The sequence below is a fragment of the Hemibagrus wyckioides genome, linkage group LG06 (genome assembly GCF_019097595.1).
Source record: "Hemibagrus wyckioides isolate EC202008001 linkage group LG06, SWU_Hwy_1.0, whole genome shotgun sequence".
NCBI lineage: Eukaryota > Metazoa > Chordata > Actinopteri > Siluriformes > Bagridae > Hemibagrus > Hemibagrus wyckioides.
In genome coordinates, this window is record NC_080715.1 from 15,310,925 (window position 1) to 15,333,921 (window position 22,997).

Consider the following 22,997-nt stretch of genomic DNA (forward strand, 5'->3'; position numbering starts at 1 on the left):
GTGGGATCATAAATCTCACGTGCAAATAAATAAAAAATAATGAAAGAGAAAAATACTAAACTGCTGTATGTTTGCATTTTTTTATGTTAAAAAAAATCCACAGTATAATACAACAATACAACAACCTCCCATGGGGACAGCTTTCCCAGTATTTATGCTTTTCACAATTAAATGTCACAAATTGTTCAATATTATGAGTGAATAAAAAAATAAACACAGGAAAATTAAGTTTTGGCCCCCACAATTAAGTTTTTAGAAAATATAAAGTTTCCACTGTCCAGTCATTTTCAATAAAGTTCTTTCTTTTAGATGAATATGTAACATATACATGATAAACATTCCTCCAAGGAACGTCTTTACAGTGCCTTTTACCAAGTACAGTAAATGCGCTTTATAGGATACTTAGTACTAAGTGGTAAGTAATCAATATATAATATGCATGTGCAGCAATAATACAAAGATGAGCCAGCTGGATCTGAAGTAAGGATAGTAGCTAAGCATCGACTACGGAAATAAATAAAATCTTGTTGTAACTGTTATTATAAATAATGAAATATACATCTTTACATTTTTTACCCAGAAAAGAATCATTTTCCTTTAAACACACCAACATGTAAACAAACAGAACTCAGGCGTTTCCACATGAAACAAAAGCATCTGTTAGAATATATATATATATATATATATTATATATCTTTTTTAAACATTATTAGTTTTAACACTCGTCATTAGTGCTGATTACATCAACACTTTAATTACATCCAACAAAATGATGTGCAGAGTGGAAGGAACTAACATCAAGGACATTCATGTTTGGTTTTATCTAACTCAGAGTGCACCTTTGTTGAGCTGATGAGCTGAATTACTACAGTGCAGAAGATTGTTTATGCATGAATTAGCCTTTAAGGTACTGAAACAAAGCACAACGCACCCTCTGCTGATGCATTTCGACCGGCACAGCAAGAACACTCACGCTGTCAATATATTTATCAGTGTACTTCACATTTGCACATCAACAGTAGCATATTCTTCACTCTTGGATGATCTTGATCTGACCTTCATCGAGTGGCTCAAGGCGTCACAGGCTGTTCTTGGGGCGTTTTGGGGGTTAAGGAGAACTTTGTATAGGTTCTTTTTATGTATAAAAAAATTGAAGCAGATAGAGTGTCCCCTCAGGAGTTACTAACATTTGAGGTGTTTCTTGCTGGACATGTCGTTCCAGATGCGGTGAATCTCTTCAGGAGAGATTTGGTGCACTGTGATGACTCGACGGTACCTGCAGAGGCTGTAAGCCATTTTCCAGTGATTGAAGCCACTGTTCTGATACGGGTGAATGCCGAGCTTCCGTAAGCAAACGCCTACGTAAACGTCCTCCAGATGAAGCAGACGGGTGTGAAGAGAAGTCTTATAGATCAGCTCGGCCACGTCCGCTGAGAAGACGTAGCCGGTGCCGGAGCAGAACGGTGGGTACTTGCTTTCTGGGTACAGGTCTCTGGGCATGTACCACTTACTGCGCATATCCCGAATAGGTGAGCCATTTATGACGTAGCCGGTGAAATACCTCCGTCTGGGCTTGGTGTCCGGTTTTAGCAACTTGTACACCAGGTTGTCCATGTTGACGAAAATGTCACTGTCCGTCTTCATCACGTACTTGGCCTGGTTGCAGAAGGTGGCCACCCAGCGCATTCCCATCAGAGTCTTTAGAGTCAGGTTATGGTAGGAATCCACAAAGTCCTCCACTACGATGTCGTGGAAAATCTGACTCTCTTGCTCCACCATCTGATTCAGCATGCCGTCTGTGCTGCGGCCAAGGAGGAAGAGCGTGATGATGCGGAGGTCGCTGAACGTGCTCTCGTCGCCCCACGTTTCCCGAATCGCTTGCCGAGCATCAAACTCCTTGTGTGTTGTGCTAATGAGGATCACCAGGAACGGCACGTTGGTCTCACATTTCTTGGGCTCGTTAATGATGAAGTCGAAGGCGTGGGGGTTTAGCGGGCGGGTCCGGATGTTGTTAAACGTGGTGTTCGCGGTTCTTTGTGGTTTAACGGTTTTGCGAGCGGGCGCAGACAGCTGCCCAACTAATGACGTTGTGGGTCTGGATATGCTGAGATACCACAGGGCACTTGCCCAGCAAACAACTGTCAGCACATAGAGACATGAGACTTTTGAAGGCATTATGGAGCGTTTTATGTGTGTTTTGGTTGCTGAACATCAAGTAGCATCCGAGCCATTAGTAATGGAGCTTCAGGCAAAACAGCGCAAGGCTGCATCTGTGTGCCGCTTGATATTAATTGTCAGTTACTAATGGCTTTGGTGTAAAATTTGGAGCTACTCTCTCTTCATGCAGCAATTGCACAAAGTTGTCATAGGGCTCTGAATTTTCCTTCCAAGAATCCTCCACATTTTCCATCGAAAAGCTGGAAAACACAAATACACACACGCTTTAAACCAAGGAAAACGATTTCATTTAATAAAGTCAAAAGCATCAGTTAGTTCTTACTGAACCAGTTCATAGAAATATAATAAACCGGCATTGGTGCTAGAACCAAAACTAGAAGTGAACAGAAACCCCACAGATAAGATGGTCAGGTTTTAAGTCTAGTCGAAGATACACCATGCAAACAGACTCTAGAGAAAGAGGAGTCTGCACATGGAGATGAAGAGTGCACATATTGTGTTGCTATGCAGTGCAGATTCGTCTCTACACACAGTATCAGCTTTTCTTTAAATACACACCACTATTTTTGTTCTGACACACATAATTTCCTGCTTAATTATGCTAAGGTGTTGCTATTTTAGTTCTTTTTCTATCAACTCCACTCGAATACTAAAGTCCAACAGCTCTCACAATTATTTTATCCGTAACTAATAAGAACAAACAAGTCGGGTGCGGCTACTAAACGGCAGCTGTCGAAGCCGCGCACAACCTTCTACGTTAACCAGCGTTTAAAAACTGCACCAGATGTGAGACGCCATAGAAAAACATACACTCATTTATCCGGCTGTGTTTATAATGCAACCAAATCCAACAGAACATGACTGTATTAAAATCAACTATTTATTTATATAATGAGGAATATCGATGCTGTCGAGTTCGCAAAGAGGTTATGAGTTCATTTTGTACTTTTACAGATTGTTCTCATTATGCTGCATGTTCTCTTGCATGACCTTTCCTTTGAATATTTTGCTCCCGAAAACTGATAGAAAAGCACTGAGCCGCTACACCTAATGCTAACAACTCCTACAGAAATAAACCTGTAGCACGTTTCAAATTGGAATTAGTTTACCCTGTTGAAGCTGCTGTGAAGCTTCATGTGATGTACAAAGAATTTCCTTCAGGAATAATAAAGTTAACTATCTTATGTACAGCAAACTCTCAGGCACAAGGCTTTAATTCCTACAGTATACGCGATAGAGAGTGAGAATTCAGCTTTCCATCTCTTCAAACAAGTGTTTATGTGTAATCAGATATAATTAGTACCTATGTGCAGGGATCCATGAGAATTTGCTATTTATGTTGTTTTGGAAACTGTTACAGTAAATATAGCTCATATGGTGTTTTAATTGCAGACCATATTAAATGCATGAATTTTTCATTTTATAGTGTTTATGGCAGGAAGCCATGCCTCGGGGAAACGCACCCTGTGTGTGCACGGCTTGTAGACCCTCCATCATTCTGTCTAAATCCATCATTAACATTCTGCATGCTTTCTCTTTTTGTACCTTTCATTCTCTGCATTAAACTCAACTCTGGTTTGGATATTTAACTAGTCTTTTTCCCCCAGAAGCAAAAAAAAAGAAAAAAAAAAAGAAGGAATTTCCTCCAGTTTTAGGGTGCACATGAGTTTCTCTGGCATGTCACACTCCATAGTGATTAACAGCTCATATAAAAAGGTGACATTCAAGGTTTTAATCATTTCTATTGTTTCATTAATATACAGCTCTGGAAAAAAAAAAGAGAGACCACTGTCCATCTCCAGATTTGAACCCTATTGAAAACATCTGGAATGTCATCAAGAGGAAGATGGATGGTCACAAACCATCAAGCAAAGCTGAGCTGTTTGCCTTTTTGCAAAAAGAGTGGTATAAAGTTCCCCAACAGCAATGTGAAAAACTGGTGGAGAGCATGGAGCCAAAACGCATGCAACTCGGTGTTATTCCACCAAATACTGATTTCTTAATGTTATTTAGCCAAAGCATTAACACAATTTGTTTACAAATGATTTGCATTTTGTTTTATTTGAGTTATTAAAGCTCTGCAAATACTGCATGATCTTGGGTCATTCTGATGTGTTGTCATTTCCTTTAAATATACACTCTAAAGAACAATAGTTATATTTTGAATTTAGGAGAAATATTGTCAGCAGTTCACAAATAAATGAAACAAAACTCTTCATCTCACCAATACATGAACCTGTAAGAAAAAAAACATAAGAAACTGATTATTTTGCAGTGGTCTCTTATTTAGATATTTAGTTTTAATCTAGCCTAAAAGTCTGCGTTAACATGTTCTAATGTTAGTGCAGCAAGTGTGTTCAGAGTTTTAACATTGTAAAAGCTCGAGTTGTATTGTCTGTACCAGCGTTATTGTGGAGAGGTGTGAATTACTTCCACAGCAGGAGGTTCTAACTCCACCCCTCTCACATCACCCTGCTCAGCAGCAGCTAAACACAGAGTCACGATACTTCACACACTGAAAGTCAACAGTGTTCCGACTAATTTTCTATCAGACAGCTGAAATAACAATTCATTTATTTATACTGAGTAAAAATGTCAAGTTCATGTGCAATTTTGACTGCAAATTTTAAATAATTATTTATTTTCGACCAAGAAAAAAAAATAGAGAGCAGGAAATCATAAATCAGTGTGTTAGTATTTAATGGAACATTATATTGCCAAACGTTTTGGGACACCCTTCCAAATCATTGAATTCAGGTGTTGTTTTTCAGGGGTTGGGTTTGGCCCCTTAGTTCCAGTGAAATGAACTCTTAATGCTTCAGCATACCAAGACGTTTTGGAAAATTTCATGTATAGGAAGGATGACCCCTTCCTGTTCCAACATGACTGTGCACCAGTGCACAAAGCAAGGTCCATAAAGACATGAATGAGCGAGTTTGGTGTGGAGGAACTTGACTGGCCTGCACAGAGTCCTAACCTTAACCTGATAGAACACCTTTGGGATGAATTAGAGTGGAGACTGTGAGCCTGGCCTTCTCATCCAACATCAGTGCCTGACCTCACAAATGCGCTTCTAGAGGAATGGTCAAAAATTCCCATAAACACACTCCTAAACCTTGTGGAAAGCCTTCCTACAAGAGTTTACGCTGTAATAGCTGGCCAACTCCATATTATATTCATGTGCATGTAAAGGCAGACGTGCTAAAACGTTTGGCAATAAAGTGTATGCAATGTACATGGCTTAGTTCATCAGCATTATTCTGAGGCAGCACAACCCACAGCGTAGACAAACTACTTATATAAAGCTGCTGTTGGTGTGTGTATGCGATATTTCATTTCTAAATATATGGATTATGACGGCTGTATTGACTTACCATTTATTAGTCTCTCAGTGGGTGAATAAATGGCACCTGCAATTAAAGAATAAAAGACACACACAACAATGACCATCAATACTGTCATTTAGACTAATATGTAAAAACATTTGAAGTAAGTGTAATCGCTAATCAAACACAATAAAGCTTCTGTTGATTTTCAGAAATTTCCAGTCACAAGGCAGCACTGAAGCGGTGAAATGAAAAATTGCTCTGTAGCACTACGCAAATATTTTATTCTGTCCTTTGTGAAAGTCAGCCCTTATCGCTCTGTGCTCTCACTTTGCCAGCATCTTCTGTTTTGCTTCATTGGTTCAGTTTCAAATGCTTTCTGTCTCGGAGCTTGCGCTGTATTTGCCGTAAAACAAATGACGGTTTATGAAAGAGAAATAAGTCACTGTAGTCTGTCTGCTTCAAACAGTGCAGAACCCTGACGCTGGGGTTGTGTTGGTTAAGAATGAAATGCTATCAGACTTGATGCTCAATAGAACTGAGGAAATTGGGTTGGTACACGCACGGTTGAGTTGGTAAGCATGAGCTGAAATAGGAGTAAACAAAGTGTTTATTTACAGCAAGACAAAAGTTTGACTCTCCTCCCTACAAACATCTTCATAACACTGCCCATGATTGTCTGCAGGATCGGGACTAGATTACACCACCACAACATGGGTGTTTCATAACCAACGCGTTTCAGTGATGTTTAATCAAACTTCGATCATCTCTTTGTCTCCACTGTTTTCTCGTACAAAGCCTACTGCAAGAACGAATGCTGGTCTGTCGCTTCTATTCAGACACTCTTATAAAAGCAGGAGAAAATAACAGAGTATCTGGAGCTTTATAGAGCATCACACATTGATTTCAGAGTCTAAAATACTCTGCGTTGGATAAGAAAAGCTTTTTACGTGATTAGTTTTGACATATAAACCTCATGTTTATTATGTTATCTTACCAAGACAGATGCTGAGCGAAAATGAAATTTCACCAAACAATTTATAAAAATGTTTAATATCTTCTGTGGGGGACGATGTAAATTGCTGTTAAAGCATGAAGACAATGTGCCTGTATGTGTGTGTGTGTGTGGTAGTAGTAATAGATAGAGACGAGGGCGTTATTAAGAAGGCAAAGTGATAAAACTGTCTGTCACATTCGCAAAGCCAAGGCACAGCAGGAGGGCAGCTGCTCGAGTCCAACACATTATCTTTAAAGCAAAGATTTAGATCCACCGAATCTGATCACCCACTGGACAGCCTGTATGATTAAAGAGAAGACTCAGTGCCACAAGCGCACACACACAGGGAGATAACAGCAGAAGGGCTACAGATGTTTTTTCTCAATCAGAGCCTGTTTATCTGAGAGACAGGAAGAAAGTTCTGTCCGTAAAAAGAGATAAAGAATTCTGACGGGTTACAAAAACAATCAGTGCTGAAACAAGATAGCCGCTGTCCATCTCACAAAAAGCACAACGGATTTTGTTTCAAAACCCGAACAGATTTAGAGACGGGTTTATGGTTAAAAGCCTGGATTCAGTGTGGCTGCAAATCTATGACGTTCAGGACCGTGTTTATTCTCGCTCTCCATGAGTAATGAAATGCCTGATCTCTGACCTGCAATCTCCAGATTCTCATTTTTTTCATTACCTACACTATGTAATTACCAGTGGACAAATTTCATATCCCATTATGTCTACTTTCCTGCTCTTGTAATTGAACACATTTATCAGCTCAGTCCTCTGTTTGAGAACTTCATTAAAGTGCTTTTTACTTCGATTTATGGAATGAAAAAAGGCAGACGCATATAAATTAAGTGTTGAAAAACTACACTTTCACCAAACTATAATAGAAATCAGAGTTCAGGGTGACATGGTCCCACAGCAGCTCACTCACAGCTCCCAGGGTTCCAGGTGGGCTTGGAGCTCCTGTGTTCTTGGCTTTCCTCCCATGCCCAAAATTATATAAGTATGTATGGCTCTGTGAGTGTGTGCGTGTCTGTCCTTCAATGACCCATCCAGTGTGTATTCCCTTCCAGCTCCCAGTGTTCCCAGGATACGCTCCAGATCCAGGATAAAGCACTTACTGAAGATGAATGAATGATTTAGTGCACTGAGACCTTTTGTAATATAAAAGCTTGAGGAAATGATAAAACAGAGGACACTCACACACAGAGACATGTCTGTCCTACTGCCCTTGTAAAGACCATCCTTTAACATAATTATTAATGCAGAGAATTAATGCTATATGTAGATCTTAAATTAACCCTAACCTTATATTCTTACCCTCGGGAAACGTTTGGCTCTTTGTTCCTAAAAAATATCTGACAAACAAACAAAAAAAAGCAGCCCAATATCTCCACAAAGTCAAAACTATCAGATATTCCTAGCCGTCTGGGGACAGTGAGTTACCAGCAAGATATACATTCTCTCTCTCTCTCTCTCTCTCTCTCTCTCTCACACACACACACACACACACATACACACAAAGCAAGGTTCCAAAAATGATTAACCTTCAAAATGCATCCATCATAGTTTGTAGTACCATATGATAAATAATGGATCAAAATATTATGAAATAAATTCTCAGATGCAGGACGGACTCATTTGTGTGACTGACAGCACAGCAGGAAGTGTTGAGTGCCTGAGCACCTGTGCTGTAACACTGCCCTGTCTGCCCCATCATCTTCTCTCCTATTCTGACGATCTCACACAGTAATTGCAGCATGTCACAGCGGCAGCACACCTCAGTGCATGCACACACACGCATACACACACACACACACACACATATATACACACACACACACACCACCTGCCAAACACATCCTTACTGCTATTCAAATTTGATTACCGTAAGTGGCTGTAAAATACTGCTCTCCAATGTCTGCTCCTCATCCAACCTCAGATTAAATGCTTAAAAACAGCAGGCCATCGAGTTTCAGCTGTACAGTTATAGACTGAAGAGAGTGTACAGGAACACATGACCAGAATTCATATCAAAGATACAGAGATTTAAAAACAAAAGAAAATAATTGGGGAAAAAATCAAAAAAATATCAAAAATACCATACCAACATAACCACTGGGTGTGGGGTGGATGCACTCCCCCACTCCCCCACTCCCTCACCCATCCCCCCACCCCTTGATCTAATTACTCCCTCATCCAATCACTCCCTCATCCAATCACTCCCCCACCCACTCCCTCCCTCATCCAATCACTCCCTTACCCACTCCCTCATCCAATCACTCCCCCACCCCCTCCCCCATCCAATCACTCCCCCCACCCACTCCCTCATCCAATCACTCCCCCACCCCACTCCTCATCCAATCACCCCTCCACCCACTCCCCTTATCCATCACTCCCCCACCCACTCCCCTCCCTCATCCAATCACTCCCCCACCCTCTCCCTCATCCAATCACTCCCCCACCCACTCCCTCATCAATCACTCCCCCACCCACTCCCTTATCCCATCTCACCCCCACCCACACCCTTATCCATTCACTCCCCCACCCACTCCCTTATCCAATCACTCCCCCACCCACTCCCTCCCTCATCCAATCTCTCCCCCACCCACTCCCTTATCCAATCACTCCCCCACCCACTCCCTCCCTCATCCAATCACTCCCCCACCCACTCCCTTATCCAATCCCTCCCCCACCCACTCCCTTATCCAATCCCTCCCCCACCCACTCCCTCCCTCATCCACTCACTCCCCCACCCACTCCCTTATCCAATCACTCCCCCACCCACTCCCTCATCCAATCCCTCCCCCACCCACTCCCTCCCTCATCCACTCACTCCCCCACCCACTCCCTTATCCAATCCCTCCCCCACCCACTCCCTCCCTCATCCACTCACTCCCCCACCCACTCCCTTATCCAATCCCTCCCCCACCCACTCCCTCCCTCATCCACTCACTCCCCCACCCACTCCCTTTTCCAATCCCCCCCCCACCCCCTCCCTTATCCAATCCCTCCCCCCCCCCTCCCCTATCCCCTCCCCCCCCCACCCACTCCCTTATCCAATCACTCCCCCACCCACTCCCTTATCCAATCACTCCCCCACCCACTCCCTTATCCAATCACTCCCCCACCCACTCCCTTATCCAATCACTCCCCCACCCACTCCCTCATCCAATCACTCCCCCACCCACTCCCTTATCCAATCACTCCCCCCCCCACTCCCTCCCTCATCCAATCACTCCCCCACCCACTCCCTTAACCAATCACTCCCCCACCCACTCCCTCCCTCATCCAATCACTCCCCCACCCACTCCCTCCCTCATCCAATCACTCCCCCACCCACTCCCTCCCTCATCCACTCACTCCCCCACCCACTCCCTTATCCAATCACTCCCCCACCCACTCCCTCCCTCATCCAATCACTCCCCCACCCACTCCCTTATCCAATCACTCCCCCACCCACTCCCTCCCTCATCCACTCACTCCCTCCCTCATCCACTCACTCCCCCACCCACTCCCTTATCCAATCCCTCCCCCACCCACTCCCCCCCTCATCCACTCACTCCCCCACCCACGCCCTTATGCAATCCCTCCCCCACCCACTCCCTTATCCAATCCCTCCCCACCCACTCCCTTATCCAATCCCTCCCCCACCCACTCCCTTATGCAATCACTCCCCCACCCACCCCCTTATCCAATCACTCCCCCACCCACTCCCTTATCCAATCACTCCCCCACCCACTCCCCTATCCAATCACTCCCCCACCCACCCCCTTATCCAATCACTCCCCCCCCCCCCCCCTTATCCAATCACTCCCCCACCCACTCCCTTATCCAATCACTCCCCCACCCACTCCCTTATCCAATCACTCCCCCACCCACTCCCTTATCCAATCACTCCCCCACCCACTCCCTTATCCAATCACTCCCCCCACCCACTCCCTTATCCAATCACTCCCCCACCCACTCCCTTATCCAATCACTCCCCCACCCACTCCCTTATCCAATCACTCCCCCACCCACTCCCTTATCCAATCACTTCCTTACCCACTCCCTCATCCAATCACTCCCCCACCCACTCCCTTATCCAATCACTTCCCCACCCACTCCCTTATCTAATCACTCCCCCACCCACTCCCTTATCCAATCACTCCCCCACCCACTCCCTTATCCAATCACTCCCCCACCCACTCCCTTATCCAATCACTTCCTTACCCACTCCCTCATCCAATCACTCCCCCACTCCCTCCCTTATCCAATCACTTCCTTACCCACTCCCTTATCTAATCACTCCCCCACCCACTCCCTTATCCAATCACTCCCCCACCCACTCCCTTATCTAATCACTCCCCCACCCACTCCCTTATCTAATCACTCCCCCCACCCACTCCCTCATCCAATCACTCCCCCACCCACTCCCTCATCCAATCACTCCCCCACCCACTCCCTCATCCAATCACTCCCCCACCCACTCCCTCATCCAATCACTCCCCCACCCACTCCCTCATCCAATCACTCCCCCACCCACCCACTCCCTTGTCCAATCTCTCCCCCACCCACTCCCTCCCTCATCCAATCACTCCCCAACCCACTCCCTCCCTCATCCAATCAATCCCCCACCCACTCCCTCATCCAATCTCTCCCCCACCCACTCCCTCCCTCATCCAATCACTCCCCCACCCACTCCCTCCCTCGTCCAATCACTCCCCCACCCACTCCCTCCCTCATCCAATCACTCCCCCACCCCCCCCCCCCCTCATCCAATCACTCCCCCACCCACCCCCTCCTCCAATCACTCCCCCACCCACTCCCTCACTCATCTAATCACTCCCCCACCCACTCCCTCATCCAATCACTCCCCCACCCACTCCCTCATCCAATCACGCCCCCCCCCACTCCCTCACTCATCTAATCACTCCCCCACCCACTCCCTCACACATCCAATCACTCCCCCACCCACTCCCTCCCTCATCCAATCACTCCCTTACCCACTCCCTCATCTAATCACTCCCCCACCCACTCCCTCCCTCATCTAATCACTCCCCCACCCACTCCCTCACTCATCCAATCACTCCCCCACCCACTCCCTCCCTCATCCAATCACTCCCTTACCCACTCCCTCATCCAATCACTCCCCCACCCACTCCCTCACTCATCTAATCACTCCCCCACCCACTCCCTCACTCATCCAATCACTCCCCCACCCACTCCCTCCCTCATCCAATCACTCCCTTACCCACTCCCTCATCTAATCACTCCCCCACCCACTCCCTCCCTCATCCAAACACTCCCCCACCCACCCCCTCATCCAATCACTCCCCCACCCACTCCCTCATCCAATCACTCCCCCACCCACTCCCTCACTCATCTAATCACTCCCCCACCCACTCCCTCACTCATCCAATCACTCCCCCACCCACTCCCTCCCTCATCCAATCACTCCCTTACCCACTCCCTCATCTAATCACTCCCCCCCCCACTCCCCCCCCCCTCCAATCACTCCCCCACCCACTCCCTCCCTCATCCAATCACTCCCCCACCCACTCCCTCCCTCCCTCATATAATGACTCCCCCACCCTCACCCTCACTCATCCAACCACTCCCCCACCCACTCCCTCCCTCATCCAATCACTCCCTTACCCACTCCCTCATCCAATCACTCCCCAACCCACTCCCTCACTCATCTAATCACTCCCCCACCCACTCCCTCCCTCATCCAATCACTCCCCCACCCACTCCCTCACTCATCCAATCACTCCCCCACCCACTCCCTCCCTCATCCACTCCCTCCCTCATCCAATCACTCCCCCACCCACTCCCTCATCCAATCACTCCCCCACCAACTCTCTCATCCAATCACTCCCCCATCCAATCACTCCCTTACCCACTCCCTCTCTCATTTAATCACTTCCCCACCAACTCCCTCATCCAATCACTCCCTTACACACTCCATCCCTCATCTAATCACTCTCCCACCCACTCCCTCATCCAATCACTCTCCCACCCACTCCCTCATCCAATCACTCCCCCACACACTCCTTCATCCAATCACTTCCTTACCCACTCCCTTCCTCATCTAATCACTCCCCCACCTACTCCCTCATCTAATCAATCCCTTACCCACTCCCTCCCTCATCTAATCAATCCCTTACCCACTCCCTCCCTCATATAATCACTCCCCCACCCACTCCCTCATTCATATAATCACTCCCTCACCCACTCCCTCAACCATATAATCACTCCCCCACCCACTCCCTCATTCATATAATCACTCCCCCACCCACTCCCACATCCAATCACTCCCTCACCCACTCCCTCAACCATCTAATCACTCCCTCATCTAATCGCTCACACACTCCCTCCCTTACTCACACACCCACTCACTCACCCACTCAACCAATATAAAGCAGTGAATCCACCCACTGGCATGTATTTTGTAGGTGGGAAGGAACCACAAAACCAGGAAGAATCCAATGGGACGTTTTGTATTTTAATTCATGGGTTGATCGAGTGGCTAATCATCTTCATACCAAACATCTTGAGCACTTTACAGCAACACTCATCATCATATCAGTCACTGTACTCACGCTGTATTTTTCTAGATTTTGTCTGTTTATGTCTCCTTGTGCACCTAGTCCTTTTCTACTGTACATCAAATTCCGTTTTATTTTCTTATTATTCTATTCCATTTTATTTTTAAATTCCATTTTTGCCTTTTTTATTTGACTATCTTTTATAACACATCCAGCCATAAAAAGTATTTTACTGCACGTCGGTTCTGTGTGTGTCAAATAAAAGTAGAATTTGATTGTAGCGATATCTTCGACACTGACATAGTAGTTTCTAACAGCAGCATATCCTCCCAAAATTGTACTTTCCTCAGAAATGCCCTTAAAAAGCAACACTGATTTAACTAGTTATCTTTCTAACTGAAGAACTGTATTAGTTATTTATGTGTATTTATATCCATATGTACATTACTATCCTGACTTACTCAATGGATAAAAGAATGAAAGCTCATTCATCAGTTTCAACACCTGTTAAATTCATTCATCTGAGAGCTACAAATATATAACACAGACAACAGACCCATGGGATCAGCTAAAGGTGTTAAATATACATATACTTTAAATATAATCACTGCTTCACAGTTGAGTTACAGTATTTCTAAAGAAGATACTGAGCTGCACAGCAAAAATCCAGGCTGGCTTTTTCCTTCTGTTGTTAAAAGCACTGCAGGAGTTTGTAGAAAGCTGTTTTTCCATGCTGGTGTTTTGTATATAGATGTTTTCACTCACCATCTTCAACAAGTTTTTCAATCATCACACCACAACGTTTACAGCGTCTAGCAGATGCTCATTTCCAGAGCGACTTATAGACATGCTTTATGCGCCCCATCAAAAACCAATCCTTATTCTTGTGCAAACGGGTCACGGTCCGCGAATAATATCAAGCTAAATCCTATAGAACAAAAAGAAAAACACAAGTCAAGAGATTGGGGAGAAACAAACAAAGACACACACACACACACACAAAATAATGTTTTATCAGCTCTAGTCAGGACAGCAGAGGAAAGTGAAAGCGTCTTCTGATTGACAGCAGGAACGAAAGGTAAAAATCAGACTTGAATAAATACATTTAAAACAACACAAAGATTTCACACACTGTTTTGATCAGAAATGTGTCTCGTAAAAATTCGAAACACAACATGGAAGCTGTGTACTGAGCCTGAGGTAAGAGGTGCTAAAGTCATCTGAGGGCAGCGGCTAGTTTCCTTCCCATCAGCTTTCATGGCAGATCAGCTGCAAGTCTGGTGTAGAGCTGGTCCATTCATATAAACATAAACAATCCATCTCTGTACTCTGATCAAACAGCAATTGGAAAATTGATGGCAAGAAACAGTGTGTTCTGTTTATTTCTGACAAGAAAACTGTCGAGAGGAAATGGAGGCAAGGAAAGGTGGAAGTGTGTGTGTGTGTGTGTGTGTGTGTAGTGGCTACGGCTATCGGCCTGCTCCGGAAAAGCTTGGATGGCTGTGTGATTACAGCGTGTTACTACCCAGGATAAATTTCATGATTCAGTAAATGTTAGTGGAAATGATTAAAAAAGTTTTAACACTTGGCTTTTGCTGAGCTTTAGAAGCATAGTAACATAAGAAGGCATGAACAACAAAAATGATCAACGGGAATGTGTGATAAAGATTTGGACGGGAATTTTTCTCTGGAAGAAGAATGTTAGGCATGTTAGGACTTCCCTCTACCTTTGGAAAGAATTAGATAAAACAATTCTGGGGACTCAATTTGGTAAAATGTGGGATCGAGATTTAATTGTTTGTTTTGTAACAAAGACTAATTATTTGTTAGGGTTTGTGTTTTCTGAATAAAAAAAATATATTTATTCGCTTTTTGTAATTCTTTGTAAGATGGTAGGAAACAGTGATTTTGTGTCATTATCCTTTTTCTTACTCTTTATTTTCTACACTGCACACTGGGTTTGTTTGGTTCTTGGTTACTATTTTAAATTTAGCAAAATCATAAGAAAAATAATATTAAAAAAAAAAAAGTTTTGGATAGGAGGTTGTCAGTTGTGTATGTGTTTCAACGCTTTCACACATGGTTCAAGGTTATAATGCATGTGTAAAGGCACCAAATTTTTCAATAAGGCACATTTGATATGTCTAACAGGTTATTGGGTGAAAGATTGATCTATAAGGCAGGAATGAAGACTAAGTGGCCGTGCACTAAGGGACAATTTGCTATACATCTTGGAGCTGGACCCTCATTTTGCCATCATGCACTGTGAAAAATATGACCAGGCTACCTCAAATAAAAGCCACGAATCAACAGCGGTTGCTGTATCAATCTCGGCAGTACGATATTGCTTGGAATTGAAATCTAAGTGGGATATATCAATTGGCAGGTTTATGCATTGCAGAGCAGAGATACTCCATTACACCCATCCATCTCCGGAGCAGAGCGAGCTACCGGGGGCCATGCTGTGTTACTCTGCCTGCCAGCTCCAGCCAGCACAGAAACACACGACCCGATTGAAACGTATGGAGGGGATCATTTATAAGCTCTGCTACAGCAGAATGAATATGTAAAGTTGATGGCAGGTAAAGAGGTCATATAGGAGTATCAGTTCCCTATGTGGCTTTATCTAATAGATTCAATACTGTAATAAGTATATGAGACATTTCACAGTGCAAAAAAACGACCATCAACTGCGAAATCGAATTCTACTAAATCTAGAATTTTATTCATTAACTAGAATTTTCATTCCTGACCCGTCTTCTTTAATGATGGTTTCATTTCTAAGCTTCAGATGTGGTCAGGAAATACACTACAGCAGAAATCATTTAAATGAGACTTTTAGTGCGAAAGGCATTCAGTCCTGTCCCTTTTTGGCATGCATGAGGTGCCGCCTAGGCCGGCCATGTATATTCATGAAAGAAGACACAAAGCAATCTATTGAACAATTTCAAGCAACTCAAATCATCAAGCAAAACAACCAGAAGATAGAAATTATATGGTGATTCATGTAAGGATTAAAGAGATTTTTTTCCCCCCACAAATCTATTTATATCTAAAGCTTTTCAGTGTTCACATCCATATATTACTCCTTAAGCAGAGCTCTAAAATTGTAAAACCAAATAAATATATAAACTGTAGATTTTACAGACCTAATTCAAAAGAATGGTAGAAAACAAACCCACTATTGTGCACTGAAGCCCTCTGCATCATGTGTAATAAAACCTTGATCTACTAATGATTTATTTTCACAGATTAGACAATTACGACCAGAGCTCCAGAAAATAATTGAAGAAATAACAAAATAGATGCTAACAGATGAGCGGATAAGAGTGTAGCCTAGTTAGTAATTGAAGTCAGTTTATCCCTGTGACATTGTCAGATCATTTTCTCCTTGCAGCTGCTTCCTGTTTCACTGTGAGCAGTCCAGCTTTGTCCAATTAATGATGCATAAAGGTATTCATGAAGGTTACGTTTCTCTTGCCTGTCCCTTTCTAATTAAAGCCAGACTCGATAAGTCTTCTCGGCATGACGCGACCGTGTTGTCGAGCGATAAGACGTAATTGAATGATTGCCGCGAGAAAATTTGCTAACCGCCACTTTTCGGAAATGACAGGGAACGGAAAGGCAGTCGATAAAGAAGCCGGTTGAGCTCTCAGCGTGACGTTGGGTTTCTTAATGTTTCTTCTTTCCATAATGAGCATTTAAGGAAGAACACAAAGCTCAGATCTGCCTTCACTGTTCAGACGTACACACCAAATCAAAGGAAAAAGAGAAAGAAAAACAGAACTGTGACAAAGAGAGAATCCGGCCTTCACTCCTCCCTGGGCAGTCATTATTACTAATAGCTAGCGTTAGCCTTCCGAGATCTCCGGTACATGCTTAGCTGTCTGAACCAGGAGGAAACTGCAGTTCATCTCAAAGTCGTAAAGTCGATCTGTGCCCAGTAAAATTCCTGATGACACAGGCTGTTTTTTTTTTCTTCCCCCTTTTGCGGCTACCTCGGCCTCTCCCTGCAGGGACGCAGCATGTGGGAGATGTATTGTTGCTGGCAGCAGTAATGATCTGAAGAGGGCAGAAAGCCGGGCATGACGGAAAGCAGGGAGAGAAGTTTCTAGTGTCGAACCTGAACAAAGTAAACAGCACAAGGGAGCTATTTCCACAGTCACTTCAGTTAAAGCCTAGATATGATCTATTCCAATACAAAATATAGAAATCAGTTTTCGTTGTGTGTGTGTGTGTGTGTGTGTGTGTTTCTTTGTTTTCCACACACAGGTTATTCTTTTGAAACTGTCTGTGCAGTGGTTCAGACATCCATGATGTTTTACTTTTCACACTGAGACACAAGTACACCAAAAACACTTAATATTTCACGCCTAAAACCTGTAAAAATATCCAAATTATGCAACAGGTTTAGCATTTTTAATAGTTTCTTTTCACAGGAACTAACACCCTACATTAGAGATGCTATAATAGCATGAATAAAATACAGAATAACACCAATGAATGACCTTTATCTAATAAATGCATGAGCTTCTCTGGCCTATAAATCATGCTCAATATTCCGTATCCCAGATCTGCCATGAAGTGCTGTATGCCAAATCCATCTCGGAATGTCAAAGATCACAGCAATAAGCCTACATGCCTGGCATTTAAAACATGATCAATAACACATACCCAAGATAAACTGAAGTGTGACCTGTAAACAAAATGATAGTAAACAACAAATCTACAATACAAACCAAACATTCACTTCATCTTAAGCCACAAATACACAAATTAATTAAAAGGCAATAACCATGTGTGTGTGTGTGTGTGTGTGTGTGTGTGTGTGGTGAGTTTTTAACCAGAAAAATAAAAACGCTTGACTAAGTGTCAGCAAAGATAATGTTCGTGACTGGTTCTTAATTTGTTTTTGCGTTTGCAATTCAATGTTTTATTACAGCTGTAATTGTAAGAAGGAGATTTTCACATAGAGATATAACTGAAGACTGAATTGAAATCATGTATATTAAATAAATATGTACACAATAAACAACAGATCATTATGAACAACTCACCACGAGGTTTTCACATATAACAGTATTTACATTAGCTACAGTTAAATGTTCACATCGAGCATCAGAATGAAGGGAAAAAAAAAAAAAGGCTGATCTCTGACACTTTCCTGATGACGTAGTCGTTGGTGCCAGATGGGCTGGTTGGGGTATCTCAGAAATTGCTGATCTCCTGGGATTTGCATACACAACAGTTCCTCATGTTTACAGAGAGGTTATGAAACACAGTAAAGCATCCAGTGAGCATCAGAAATGCTTTGAGGAGGGAGAACAGCCTGACTGGTTCGAGCTGAAGGGAAGGGAAATCGAACTCAAGTAAGCAGTCTTTAAAACTGTGCTGAGCTGAAAAGTATCTCACGATGCACAATGAGGCAAATGTTGAAGCTGAGGGACGACAACAGTGGATGGGTTGGACGTGTGCCGGACAAGAACAGGAAACTGATCCTACAGAGGGTGCAGACTCACAAAGTGAAAAGCTGAAGATTCAGAAAATCACCTAAGGCTTTACTCATATTATTATTATTACTTTTTTTAAGTGCATCAGCTGATAGCATTAAATCACAATCCATCATTGCTAAGATATTTTAAGATTGTTATCTTGTTTTTAAGAAATTGTTAAGATTCTTTGCTTCAGATTGCTTGAAAAATAAATAAATAAATAAATATATACACACACACACACACACACACACACACACACACACACACACACACACACACAGTATCTCTGTAAATATTTTATTATATCTTTTCATGTGACAACACTGAAGAAATGACCCTCTGCTACAATGTAAAGTAGTGAGTGTACAGCCTGTATAACTCTGTAAATTTGCTGTCCCCTTAAAATAACTCAACACACAGCCATTAATGTCTAAACCGTTGGCAACAAAAGTGAGTACAGCCCTAAGTGGAAATGTCCAAATTGGGCCCAAGGTGTCAATATTTTGTGTGGCCACCATTATTTTCCAGCATTGCCTTAACCCTCCTGGGCATGGAGTTCACCAGAGCTTCACAGATTGCCACTGGAGTCCTCTTCCACTCCTCCATGATGACATGACAGAGCTGGTGGATGTTAGAGACCTTGCGCTCCCCCACCTTCCCTTTGAGGATGCCCCACAGATACTCAATAGGAGTATTCAATTGGATACTCAATTGGAGGCGTGTTTGGGGTTGTTATCATGTTGGAATACTGCCCTGCGGCCCAGTCTCTGAAGGGAGGGGATCATGCTCTGCTTCAGTATGTCACAGTACATGTTGGCATTCATGGTTCCCTCACTGAACTGTAGCTCCCCAGTGCCGGCAGCACTCATGCAGGCCCAGACCATGACACTCCCACCACCATGCTTGACTGTAGGCTAGACACACTGGTCTTTGTACTCCTCACCTGGTTGCCGCCACACACGCTTGACACCATCTGAACCAAATAAGTTTATCTTGGTCTCATTGGGCCACAGGACATGGTTCCAGTAATCCATGTCCTTAGTCTGCTGGTCTTCAGCAAACTGTCTTTCTTGTGCATCATCCTTAGTAGAGCTTCCTTCCTTCGACAGCCATGAAGACCAATTTGATGCAGTGTGCGGCGTACGGTCTGAGCACTGACAGGGTGACCCCCCACCCCTTCAACCTCTGCAGCAATGCTGGCAGCACTCATACGTCTATTTCCCAAAGACAACCTCCAGATATGACGCTGAGCACGTGCACTCAACTTCTTTGGTCGACAATGGCGAGGCCTGTTCTGAGTGGAACCTGTCCTGTAAAACCGCTGTATGGTCTTGCCCACCGTGCTGCAGCTCAGTTTCAGGGTCTTGGCAATCTTTTTATAGCCTAGGCCATCTTTTTGTAGAGCAACATACAGATACATTTACATCATACATTTAGATCCTCAGAGAGTTCTTTGCCAAGAGGTGCCATGTTGAACTTCCAGTGACCAGTATGAGAGTGTGTGAGAGCGATAACACCAAATTTAACACACCTGCTCCCCATTCACACCTGAGACCTTGTAACACTAACAAGTCACATGACACCGGGGAGGGTAAATGGCTAATTGGGCCCAATTTGGACATTTCCACTTAGGGGTGTACTCACTTTTGTTGCCAACGGTTTAGACATTAATGGCTGTGTGTTGAGTTATTTTGAGGGGACAGCAAATTTACACTGTTATACAGGCTGTACACTCACTACTGTACATTGTAGCAGAGTGTCATTTCTTCAGTGTTGTCACATGAAAAGATATAATAAAATATTTACACAAATGTGAGGAGCATACATATATATATATATATATATATATAAAATAAAAGAATCCATATATACAAATGAATGCAAAAAATTCTAATGAAATATAAATGAAAAATAAATGAAATATATACAAAATAGATAAGAAGTATTAAATAAATTTCAGGAAGCATGCTCAGTACTTTTTCCCTGTGTCATTATTACACATTATTTATGGACATCTATGATTTCTTTGCATGTGTGGATTGCAATAGGTTTGTTACCAACATCTGGTGAAAATTTCATGTCAATAGCACTTTTAGAAATATATTTACTGAGAAAAATGGTGACGTGGTTCAATACTTATTTTACCCAGCTCCTCATTTGGACTGAAAACAGAGCTCTCTCATTCATCGCTGTCACAATTAAGTTATAATTCCACTGCAGAAGCTTGTTACATAAGCTGTGAAGTTACATTAGGGTTGTTTTTTTTCTGGACTTTGGCAATTTACAAGTACAGATGACTCATATCTGTCAAGAGTGAAAAAGGGAGTGAATAAATGTCAACTATCTACAAATGTAAACACACTCCCCCATTAACCTGTGACAAGCTGCCACATTGTTGAATGTCACTGCAGTGGGTGGCTGCTTTCCACTTGGGAATTCACAAAATTCTACCCCCCCCAAAAAATAAATAAATAAATAAAAAAGCTGCCTTCAGACTGAAATGTACTGCAGGAGTCTCTAAACATATTGTGTTGTTTTCTTAGTAAATTAGATGCAAAGTGATTTTAAAAAGCAAAAAAATCCCTGCTTACTTCACCAAGTTTAGCGAGCATGCACACACACACATATATATATATATATATATATATATATATATATATATATATATATATATATATATATATATGTGTGACACTGAAGGACTGGATTCAATTAGAATTTCTGCTGTAGCAGCAAGCGAGCGACAGGAAATCTATCAGACAATTAGACGCTGTTGGCATACATTAAGCGGAACAAAAAGTTTTGATAAATCACACGAAACTGCTGCAAGAAAACAAGTCCATAAAATTTGCATTAATGTTGCATTATTCCATATGGTGATAATTAGTTATGGAGGCAATTTGCATTTCGAAGCAGGCTAATTAACATTTTACGTATAACATGCCGTGTCGAGTCCTCCAGTCTGATGAGATGTGGAAACATATGTTCGTATCTGAAATTTTTTTATTTTATTTGGAACATACATAAACCTGCACAGTGCATGTAGTCAAGTGCTTTACGACTGACTGTGTCACAAAAAAGTATAAGAATAAAAATAGAAACAGGATTACCTTTTTCAAGCCAAGAGAAAAAATATATAGAAAATATAAAAAATATATACAGTATACTGTGGCTTGGTGGCAGAACGGGAGGACTTGTGAATAAAGTGTAGTTGTGTGAAATTGTGTGCAGTTAATGCTGGATCTATAGGTGCCATATCTTAAGGACATTTTGTCAGCAATTTTAACCAATGAACTCCTATCAGTGGAGTTTCCCCATGCACATGTGCTCAGGTATAAAATCCATTTGATCCATTTGGAGCCTCACACCTCCAGCGTCCTGGGTTCGAGTCTTGCTCCCACTCACTGTGTGTGTGGAGTTTGCATGTTCTCCCCATGCTTGGTGGGTTTCCTCCGGGTGCTCCGGTTTCCTCCCACAGTCCAAAGACATGCTACTAGGCTGATTGGAGTCTCTAAATTGCCCGTAGTGTGTGATTGCGTGTGTGAATGAGTGTGTGTGTGTGCCCTGCGATGGGTTGGCACTCCGTCCAGGGTGTATCCTGCCTTGATGCCCGATGACGCCTGAGATATAGGCACAGGCTCCCCGTGACCCGAGGATAGATCGGATAAGTGGTACAGACAATGAAATGAAATGAAAAAAAAATTAATGCAGTTTGGATTGGGACAGCTGGACTACAGCATCTGTAGCAGTGAACATTAGTGACTAGACATTACTAGCTGTTCTAACTAGTTTTCCTGCTTTCTTTTAATTAGAGAGAGTGTCTGTCTGTCGTTGCACTTCGGACAGTTACTAAATATTTTTAAAAGAGGCTGTGCAAGCAGGATGAAATTCTGACATATGCAAATGATTTGCAATTTAATAGGGCTCTCTTATTTTCTGCGGTCATTGGGCTAGCTGAAAAATTTTCAGAATGCAGTTAGGAGGCACTGCTGTATGTTAGGGAAGTACATTTAGGTCATTTCAGCAGATGGCGTTTGAATAAAGGACATTATTCTGGTCTAGTGTGGCTCTTTGTTTTGTTTTTTGACATGTTTAAATGCCATGCAATTGCTTGTTGTTCTAACAGTAGAATTAAAGCCATTTTACACCAGATCCAAACATGTTATTCAGTGTGTGTATGACTTTGTTTTGTTCTTTCAAACTGCTGTGGTTATTTTTGTCACTGGCTGCTTCAGGCTCACTTGTGATTCCTGGCCACAAAAATGAATAGTATCACTGTACACAGGTTTAGAACCAATCACACTTTATTCCCAGGCATTTACATGACACGATGCACATGCTCACGGCAAGAAAAGCGGAGAAATCAATGTGCCGTGCTTTCTTCTACACTTTCTTCTATATGAGCGAGTTACACTTAATCTGAAAGCTCAGAATAAATGAATGCACTACAGCTCTGTTTGTGTTT

General features: G+C 43.0%; 1 protein-coding gene across 2 annotated transcripts in view; it reads right to left on the reverse strand.

Annotated features, from left to right (window-relative positions):
* Positions 1-66: 66 nt before the first annotated feature.
* The window catches only part of b3galt1b (UDP-Gal:betaGlcNAc beta 1,3-galactosyltransferase, polypeptide 1b), a 113,650-nt gene continuing 90,719 nt past the window's right edge, over positions 67-22,997 (reverse strand). Inside the window, exons 3-4 of one of the 2 annotated variants that reach the window (XM_058392948.1) lie at positions 5,553-5,588; positions 67-2,417 (exon numbers count right to left, since the gene is read on the reverse strand). In XM_058392948.1, coding sequence (XP_058248931.1) covers positions 1,183-2,175 — 993 coding nt within the window. In that variant the 5' untranslated portion in view covers positions 2,176-2,417; positions 5,553-5,588 and the 3' untranslated portion in view covers positions 67-1,182. The remainder of the gene's footprint in view (positions 2,418-5,552; positions 5,589-22,997) is intronic. The other variant, XM_058392949.1, reaches the window with a different exon arrangement.